This window comes from Xenopus tropicalis, chromosome 4, assembly GCF_000004195.4.
Source record: "Xenopus tropicalis strain Nigerian chromosome 4, UCB_Xtro_10.0, whole genome shotgun sequence".
Lineage (NCBI taxonomy): Eukaryota > Metazoa > Chordata > Amphibia > Anura > Pipidae > Xenopus > Xenopus tropicalis.
Genome location: NC_030680.2, coordinates 143,619,982 through 143,630,099, shown reverse-complemented (window position 1 = coordinate 143,630,099; position 10,118 = coordinate 143,619,982). Strand labels below are relative to the sequence as shown.

At 45.1% G+C, this 10,118-nt stretch overlaps 1 protein-coding gene across 2 annotated transcripts in view; it reads left to right on the top strand.

Moving 5' to 3' along the window:
- The first annotated feature begins 88 nt into the window (after positions 1 to 88).
- Positions 89 to 10,118, top strand: part of slc25a26 (solute carrier family 25 (S-adenosylmethionine carrier), member 26) — a 67,427-nt gene continuing 57,397 nt past the window's right edge. The window contains exons 1-4 of one of the 2 annotated variants that reach the window (XM_031899985.1): positions 89 to 270; positions 1,446 to 1,602; positions 2,074 to 2,180; positions 9,213 to 9,317. In XM_031899985.1, the coding sequence (XP_031755845.1) occupies positions 238 to 270; positions 1,446 to 1,602; positions 2,074 to 2,180; positions 9,213 to 9,317 (402 nt within the window). In that variant the 5' untranslated portion in view covers positions 89 to 237. 2 annotated transcript variants of the gene reach the window in all.

Sequence of the window (10,118 nt, the reverse complement as noted above, 5' to 3'; positions counted from 1 at the left end):
AGCTTGGGAAGCGACGGCCGAACATAAGCTAACCCAGGGATGATTGTACGTACTGGGCGTGTCTCTTCCAACCTGCGTCTGATAGTCACAGGGAAAGGACGTGTTGGCCTTGACGCTTGCGTTCCAGGCTGAATCCAGTGTCACTACTAACTGGTGACTTTGTAGCAGTGGAGAGAGCATGCTGGGGTAGCGTTACGGGGCACTTGGAGGGGGGGATGCGGCACTAAAATTCGGACTATGGAGAGAAGGGAATTCTGTGCCTCCCTGCTGGTGAGTTCCCAGCATTCCCTGTGGGTCTGCCAGTGTCCTGCAGGATGCTTTGGGCATGCAAGCGTGTGTAGAAGCTGTTGTTGGGGTTATGGGCATTAGCCCTCCCCCCTGGGAAAGGGACAAGTGTAACACAGAGGACATTTATAAACACTGGGCACATTTGCACCTGGGCAGTAACCCATGGCAACCAATCCCATGGCTGTCAGGGTTTATAAATGAGCCCAGTGACAGCAGCATGATGTTTTCAATAAATACTGATTCCCTCCAGCTGTTGTTGAACTGCAGCTCTCCACATCCTACGGCCAAAGGGCATCGGGGCAGTTCAAGTTGTTTTTTTATGCTCCTTAGCACTGGAGTTGCCCCTGCAGTTCAGCATTTTTATGTCCCTCATAGCAACAATGTACCCAAGGGTGTGGGGGTGAGTGCAGAATGGCACTATGCTGCTTTCTCCTGCCATAAGGACTGTGAGGTGATTACAGTGCCAGTCAGTGGGGGGCGCCCAAGAGCTCTTTGCCACTTCGTTCCTGTCTGCATAATATAGGCCCAAAAGGACCCCTTGTAAATTACACAAAAACACACAGGAAGGTTAACTGCCTCCCGATAAAACTAACCCTAATGTGTGTGTGACTGATTAGATAGTAAGCTCTCCGGGGCAGGGAATTATGGGAATAATGTATCATCTTTTTATATATTAAAAGGCAATCGATTGCCCAGGAGCAGAAACCCATAGCAACCAATCGGCAGGTAGTATTTACTGGTCACCTGTTTAAAAGCAATCATCTTATTGGTTGCTATGGGTTACCGCTCCTGCCTCCCGATAAAGCTGACCCTATAGTGTGTGACTGATTAGATAGTAAGCTCTCCGGGGCAGGGAATTATGGGAATAATGTATCATCTTTTTATATATTAAAAGGCAATCGATTGCCCAGGAGCAGAAACCCATAGCAACCAATCGGCAGGTAGTATTTACTGGTCACCTGTTTAAAAGCAATCATCTTATTGGTTGCTATGGGTTACCGCTCCTGGGCAAACTTTTTTTTACCCTCTTTTATTATGTGGGGGCAAGTGTGCCTAGTTTTTCTTGCAATCCCGTTAGCCATTAAGGGAAAAAAACAATCAACAACTTCTTTCCCAGTGTTACAGTTCAGTTGCTTATTTGTGCTTCTGCTCCCAAGGCCGGCGGCACGGCGGGAATGTGCGTGGATCTCATTTTATTTCCGCTCGACACCATCAAGACCAGGCTGCAGAGCCCACTTGGGTTTTCCAAATCCGGCGGATTCCGGGGTATATACGCCGGAGTCCCTTCGACCGCTGTAGGGTCATTTCCAAATGGTAAGCGGACAGTGGGACCTGTATATTAAATTGCACTTTGGAAAGAGGTAGAGAATGGGCTCCCAATATACAGTAAATATACAATACAAGGCTAATTAGTCATTTAAACGAATCAGGACTGATTACTAATAAGCTCTGTAGCATCAGCTTCCAGGTCATATGACCTCATTTTCTGCTTGATGATTTTGAGTGACCCCCTAAGCTCAGCTTCCCAACAGCAGCCCAGAGCCCACTGAGCACGTGCGGTGCCACTGACACTCAAAAGTGTGGTTTAATTGGATCCGAGATAGGGGGCTGCTGGGGGCAACTTTAAAGGCCTGGATCATTACTGTTACAGGGCTGTAATGACTTTCCCCCACAATTTATCAGAATAAAAATGGGCAAATTAGCAGTAATGATGTTAAGATGCCACACAAGTCAGTGGGAAGTGTTATCGTAATTGGGTAATGCTTCCTAAATGCTTTATTCCAGCTGCCGCCTTCTTCGTCACCTACGAATCTGCCAAACAGTTGCTTCACTCCGACTCCTCTTACCTGTCCCCCATCATTCACATGGCGGCTGCCTCCCTAGGGGAAGTGGTAAGTGGCCTTTACCCGAAACTGTTGGTAAATACGTGACACAAATTGACCAACGACAGCTGCAACTTCTGGTGTAGGATTCTGTGTAATGTATTGGCGAGTTAAAGGAAAAGTAAGCCTTTTATTTTAAAATCCCCTAAATGACTCTAAGCAGCCCCCAGAATAATATACATTTCTCCCTGCAAGTAGATTTACTTTGTTTCTCTATTACAACCATCTCCACTATAGCTCTTTTACTGACTTCCTTGTCTAGTGTGAAGCTCCACCCCTTTTGCTTTCTGAGCCCTCCTTCTTTCTCCGACTATGAAGACCTCAAAGAGGTGCCTACTGTGCATGCTCCCTCTGCTCCAATTACAATCAATCAGGCATGCCCAGTCGGAGAAAGAAGGAGGGCTCAGAAAGCAAAAGGGGTGGGGCTTCACACTAGACAAGGAAGTCAGTAAAAGAGCTGTAGTGGAACAGAGTAAAGGTGCCCATACACGGGCCGATTGTAGCTGCCGATATGGGTCCCTTGGACAGATTCGGAAGCTTATCAGCCCGTGTAGGGGCACTAACGACGGCCATACCCGACCGATATCTGGCCTGAAATTGGGCAGATATCGATCGGGCAGGTTAAAAGATTCAGTCGGATCGGGGCCACATTGGCTCGTTGATGCAGTCCCTGAACTGACTGCCCCATTGCCGCCATTATAATTTTATAATATAATTATAATCGAATTCGCCTACATGTTCCCCGATATTGCCCACCCTTAGGTGGGGATATCGGGTGAAGATCCGCTCGCTTGGCGACCTCGCCAAGCGAGCGAATTTTCACGTGTATGGGCACCTTTACATAAGATGTTGGCTTTTAAACAGGTGACCAGTAAATGCTACCTGCTGATTGGTTGCTATAGGTTACTGCTCCTGGGCAAACTTAGCCACTTTTATTACATAGACACTTACCTACTAATCTCTATTATAGTTTCTGTCTAATACAGTAATATATATATATTGCTATATTACACAGAAATCTGATCTTTTTATGGATAGATTTTTGAATATTTTGCCTCACTTCTCTCCATACTGCATCCTAATAATTAAACATGCAGTCTGTTTGCTAGGGACAGTTTCAGGGTTACATAGTTGAGTTGATAAAAGACACCTCTCCATCCATCCAGTTTATCCTTTTACTTTTAACAAAACCTTGCTAATAAGCTACTTGTCATCATTAGGATTAGTGACTCCATAACTGGGCAGCATTTGGGGGGCTGAACAGAAAAGCTGAAACTTAAAATGACAATGAAATGCTGGAAGGTGAACTTCCTTACGTAATGCACTAGGGGGCAATGCTGAGCCATGGAGTATGGTAACATGCTCAGCTCTTTGTGTTTGAGGTTCTAGAATGATTGCATGATTCCTATTCAGGAAATATGATGCACTTCATGAATACATAGTGATAGCACCCATGAGTTCTCTCATTGCTGCATTTATATTAGGAGGCTGTTCCTGCTGAATTGTGCTTAGTACAGGGGAATCCCTATGCTGCCATAGTTTTATGGTATCTCTCTGTACAGGCTATGAGCAAACTTAGGGGGCTGTTCCTGCTGAATTGTGCTTATTACAAGGGAATCCCTATGCTGCCATAGTTTTATGGTATCTCTCTGTACAGGCTATGAGCAAACTTAGGGGGCTGTTCCTGCTGAATTGTGCTTAGTACAGGGGAATCCCTATGTGCCATAGTTTTATGGTATATCTCTGTACAGGCTATGAGCAAACTTAGGGGGCTGTTCCTGCTGAATTGTGCTTAGTACAGGGGAATCCCTATGTGCCATAGTTTTATGGTATCTCTCTGTACAGGCTATGAGCAAACTTAGGGGGCTGTTCCTGCTGAATTGTGCTTATTACAAGGGAATCCCTATGCTGCCATAGTTTTATGGTATCTCTCTGTACAGGCTATGAGCAAACTTAGGGGGCTGTTCCTGCTGAATTGGAAAAATTCAGGGACTGGCTTGGAGTCAATAATGAGAATTTTAGAATAATACAGAGTAAAATCCTGCACCCAGGAATGTAGCAGGGTAAGACCTATAATCAGAAACTGAACCCTGGGCCTTTATATTTTACATTTGGTGCTGAAAGTTCCACATTGTGCCCCTCTTTATATTTCCAAAAGATGGAGTAAAAGGAAAGTAAACATGAAGTTATAGTGACCCATTCATTTAGTGGCCCCTTCCCATGTGTATTGCCTGGGGCTGTGCCCGTGCCACTGGCTGTACTGCCCGTAGGAACAAATTCTATTTCTGCCTGAGTATCTCTGCCCCTTGTGAGACCCTCCGTATTTGTCTCTATCAGATCCCCTCCCACCCTGTAGCTTTCATGTGCCATAAACAGCAATTAAATGGTTAAAGCCAATGGTTGCCATAAAGGCTTCAAGCGTGACCTTGGAGGAGTGTAGTGGAGCAGGAACCCAATTAATGGCACAGCTGCAAATTGCATGTAAATAAAGATGAATGGAGACAGATAACTGCCCACCCTGCCAACAAATTCATCATGCGATTAGAGCTTGAAATCTGCAAATTAGCAACTGCCCCCCACAAACACCCCCGGCCCCCCACTCCAGAGTAAATGCAGAGGAGTACAGAGCTTTTAATGGCTGGGCATTCTGGGTGCTGTAGTTCCTGGATGCTGGATATCTATGGCTGTTATTTCTCAGTTTCGCCAGTAGGTGGCAGTCTTACACCATCTATCTCATTTAATAGCCTCGCTGTCTCATATAAAGCTTGCCCAGGAGGCGGCCAATAAATATATCGTCCTCTATAAAAGCAGATGCTAGGGCCGAACTGGCAGCACTTTGGCTGGGAATGCATTGCTCGCCCCATTGGTTTTAACATGCCGGTATATATGTGTGAGCGATATTTAGACTTTGTGGTTTGTAGTCGGATCTTGTTTAGTGGCTGAGAAAGCCGATTAATGACCGGTGACAATAATTTCACTCTTTAGACTGAACTTGCTCAGTGCTTCGTTCCTTATGTGCAGGTTGGCTTTGTGTTTATGTGCCGTGCATAAAACTCATCGTGCCGCTTGGTTTTCTCAGTAAATATCTTGTCTTTCAGAAATGTAATTATTTTGTATCTGTATTATTATTATCCCCCCCTGTCCCCCAGTCTTGTTTGTTGCCTTCTAAAGGTGGGCATACACGTAAAGATCCGCAATATCGGGTGAATTTAGGCAAATTATAACGACGGTAATGGGTGCAGTCAGTTTGGGGACCGCATCAACGAGCCGATGCGGTCCCCTATCCGACTGAATTTTTTAACCTGCCCGATCGATATCTGCCCGATATCAGGCCAGATATCGGTCGGGCAGGCCCCTGGTGTATGGGGACCTTAAGTTTCCTACCAGACCTTGTCTTTTCCCATCGCTCCCCACTGTCCCCACTGCATTATTTCTACTTGTTTGGCTGTTTTTCCATTGGCACTTTGGGCACCCCTGGAACTATAGTAGGGTGACCTTTTCTGAGTCTAAGGGCTCTGGCACACGAGGGAGATAAGTCGCCCCGATATGTCATGCCACCGGCAAAAATGTAAATCGCCGGTGGGATGGCATATGTGGCGGCACGATTTGCGGAAATCGCCGAAGTTACCTCGAGAGCCAACTTTGGCGTTCACGCCGCCGCGTATGCCATATTGGGGAGATTAGTCGCCCCCAACAAGGGAGAGTTGTCGCGGGCGACTAATCTCCCTCGTGTGCCCGAGCCCTAAAGGTGGCAATACATGACAAGACTCGCTCACCTAAGATTCGCCCACCTAAACGTGGGCGATAACGGGCTAATTTGATTGTTTTGCCCTACGGACAAATGATCGAATTACAATGGCGGGTGTAGGCACCGCACAATCGGGGACTGTATCAATGAGCCGGTGCAGTCCTCAATATGATGGAAAATCAAACCTGCCCCATTGAGATCTGCCCAATTTAAGGCCAGATATCGGTTGGGTAGGCCCATCGGGGGTGCCCATACATGGGCAAATAAGCTGCCCAATTGGTCTGAAGTACCTGGATTGGCAGCCCTTGTATGGCCACCTATAGACTGATTGAAACTGCTTTGTTGCATATCAGTTTGGAGCTGCCCTGGGCACATTGTATCTATGGTACCAGCCTTCAGGGCACACTGCATGCCAGGCCATGAAACCCCATGCCAACCCCTGTATCCTGACCAAAAGCAACCATTTTTCAATCAGGGTTGGCTTAATTCTATTAATAGTTGAAAGGGCATGGGCATCAGTGCCAGATATGCAGAAAGCAGAAATCTCTTAACCAGTTTCCATCAACCTGAGGCTCCAAAGCTGTTGCTAAACTACAACTCCCAGCCACAGCCCAGGAAACCTTTTCAAATATCTTTCCGCTCGGATACCCTCTCAGATAACAGATGCAATATTTTTCTATGTTTTCCATTAGCCTCCCCGGCCCCACCATGAATATGAAAGACCCACATGAAAGCCTTGAATATTTCCTTTACAAAAAGCCGATATCAAACAGCCCCGTTGTTTAACATTTCGCCCATTTTTGATGTCCAAATGTCATCATTGCTGGAAAGGGAGAGGGGGGGGGGCGCGACTCCGACCGACATATCCCCGGAAAGATGGAGGTCACGGCAGGACCGGGGGTGACATTATCTCAGTTTAGAGCTCGGTGCAGAAGGAGTTTTTTATTTGCTCTGTTCCTGTGAACTGAAATCTCTGTAGTTCAGATTCAAATAGGAGTGAGAGATCAAAGTTAATCTCGAAAGGGGGAAAAAACGGCTGGAAATTCAGAATAAAGAAGGAGGCATCACTTTGAGAGAGCACCTTCACAATGGCAGCTCAGGAGTCAGGGGAGCTCGCTGTGCCATCCGTGCCCCCTCGGGTTCTTAGATTGGCTTTCTGTCTGTGCCAGCGTGTTCAAAGCTTCCCCCCCCCGTCCCCCTGTTGGGTTTATGGAGCACGAGGCACTATAAATATTTATGCTGAACTTCACAGATTGAGCAGTTGTTATTTTCCTGCTATATTGGGGTCATGTGCTGATTGTGCCCCCCACAGCGGGTACTTGCCGAGCTTTGCCTGTATCTGAATGGCATTGGATTACATCCGGCACCGTTATGCTTTTAGCAATGGAAGAAGGAATTCTGTTTGTTGGGGCAGGTAGGACAGAGAGGGCCTTGGGGATATAATAGATAATGTAACTACAGGTATGGGACCTTTTATCCAAAATGCTCTGGACCTGGGGCTTTCCGGATAAGGGGTCTTATGGTAATTTGGATCCCCACCATTTAAGTCTACTTAAAAATCATTTAAACATGAAATAAACCTAATAGGACTGTTCTGCCCCCAATAAGGGGTAATTATATCTTAGTTGGGATCAAGTACAGGTACTGTTTTATTATTACAGAGAAAAGGGAATCATTTAACCATTAAATAAACCCAATAGGGCTGTTCTGCCCCCAATAAGGGGTAATTATATCTTAGTTGGGATCAAGTACAGGTACTGTTTTATTATTACAGAGAAAAGGGAATCATTTAACCATTAAATAAACCCAATAGGGCTGTTCTGCCCCCAATAAGGGGTAATTATATCTTAGTTGGGATCAAGTACAGGTACTGTTTTATTATTACAGAGAAACGGGAATCATTTAACCATTAAATAAACCCAATAGGGCTGTTCTGCCCCAATAAGGGGTAATTATATCTTAGTTGGGATCAAGTACAGGTACTGTTTTATTATTACAGAGAAAAGGGAATCATTTAACCATTAAATAAACCCAATAGGGCTGTTCTGCCCCCAATAAGGGGTAATTATATCTTAGTTGGGATCAAGTACAGGTACTGTTTTATTAAAAATGAGATGTTTTTAAAAAATTTGAATTATTTAATTAAAATGGAGTCTAAGGGAGTATCAGTAGGTTCCCTGCCCCGGGCTCCCTCTCTGCTTCTCTCCATACAATTCATTTCTAATCAACATTCTTCTGAGTGCAGATTGTTCCACTCATTACTCTATGGAAGCCCCATTCCCTTGGCTCCGTATTGCTTAATGATGCAGAGAATGATATTCTGAGACAATTTGCAATTGGTCTTCATTTTTTTTATTTGCAGTTTTTGAATTATTTTGCTCTTTGTTCAGCAGCTCTCCAGTTTGGAATTTTAGCAGCTATGTGGTTGCTAGTGTCCAGTTTACCCTAGCAACCAGGCAGTGGTTTTAAAGAGAGACCGGAATATGAACAGGAGAGGGCCTCAATAGAAAGATAAGTAATACAAAGTAACAATAACAATAAAATTGGAGCTTCTCAAAGGAATGAGAAAAGGCTGCCGGGGTCAGTGACCCCCCATTTGAAAGCTGCAAAGAGTCAGAAGAGTAAGGCAAATAATTTAAAAATGATAAAAATTGAATAATCAAGACCAATTGAAATATTGCTAAAAATAGGCCAGGATATAAAGATTCAGGCTGTTGCTTGAATAGCCAGACATTTAGGGCATATTCATCTTGACCCTTTGAAGGACATTTGAATCAGTGACCAGCCTCTTTGAAATCTTTAAATACCTGCCACTGTTGTTCAAGGGTTAATAGTAAGGCTGCAACCTCCCCTTAATTACTTGGAATTCCTTCCCCCGCTGTAACCCACTCAGCCCCTCCCTTTGGCATTTACTTTGATTGTCGGCTACTGAGCATGCTCAGTTCTTCTCACCTCAGGTTTCTAAACATGCCCGCTAGTCTAGCATCCAATGAAGAAATAGCATTCCTGGTTCCCATAGAAACTCAGCTCTAGCTGTCTGCTCCAATTTTTTTCTCCTAACCTCCTCTCCTGAGGCACAATCCAAGCAGGATTAAGTTCTGCCTGTGTAAGCCTGCATCCTTGACTGCGTGAACTTTACACTGCACATGTGCTGTTTGCACATGTAGATGTCACTGATGATGTCAGTGGAAAAATGGCTGCCAGTTGAAAGCTGCTTTTTGTTTTGGGAAAATGTAGGGTTTACATGTCCTTTAAATGTTACGTATCTGATGGAAAATGTTTTTGCTCCATAGGTGGCGTGTCTGATACGTGTTCCCTCTGAAGTCATAAAGCAAAGGGCGCAAGTGAGTCCGTCCTCCACCACCTATCAGATGTTATCCGCCACGCTACGGCAGGAGGTAAGGCCACAACCTCAGCGTTCGTTAATGGGCCCCCTGCTGCTGTAAAACTACAACTCCCAGAAACCCCTTGGCTTCTGGGAGCTCTAGTTTAACAGCAGCAATTGGGATCCTGTTGGTTATGAGCAACGTCTCTCCTTATTTAAACCCTGTTTTGTGTATCCAGCAGCTGTCAGGGGAGTTGGAATGAGCCCCGTGTTTATCTCACACATTACGGCATTGGATTTATTTGCTTTCAGGTTTTTGTGACACACAGTTATTATAAATGATATCTATTGAGCCCAGGCCTGCATTTTATTCTGCTTACACCTATAAAGGACACATAAGTCTTTGTTACTGGAGACTCAAATAAACTGTAACAGTAGTCGCCTGCCCTCAGCCTGCCTTCAGCCTGCCTCCTCCCAATCCCACAATTCCCTGCTGCACACGTGATGTCAATAAGGAAAGGAACATTACAGTGCAATGCATTGTGGGTCATGTAGTTCCTGCATGCTGTCAATTGTTACAACTACCTGATCCGACCCACAACTGCCTTATTCACAATCCTATCCGCCACCCACTGACCACCATGAAACAGGAAGTGCTGTTGCTGCAAACTGGAAGTGACGTCATCAGAAGTGGGCGGCGGTAGAAAAAAATCATTAAAAAAAAATGTGTAAAGGAGTAAAATATAGATAATATAATATAAGAAAAGGCATATAGACAAGACCTGCAACCCAACCAGTGACCCAAAGACCCACATCTACACCCATATCCTAAAATCCTACCTGCAACCTTGCAAGGTATCTGCTTTCTGCCCAG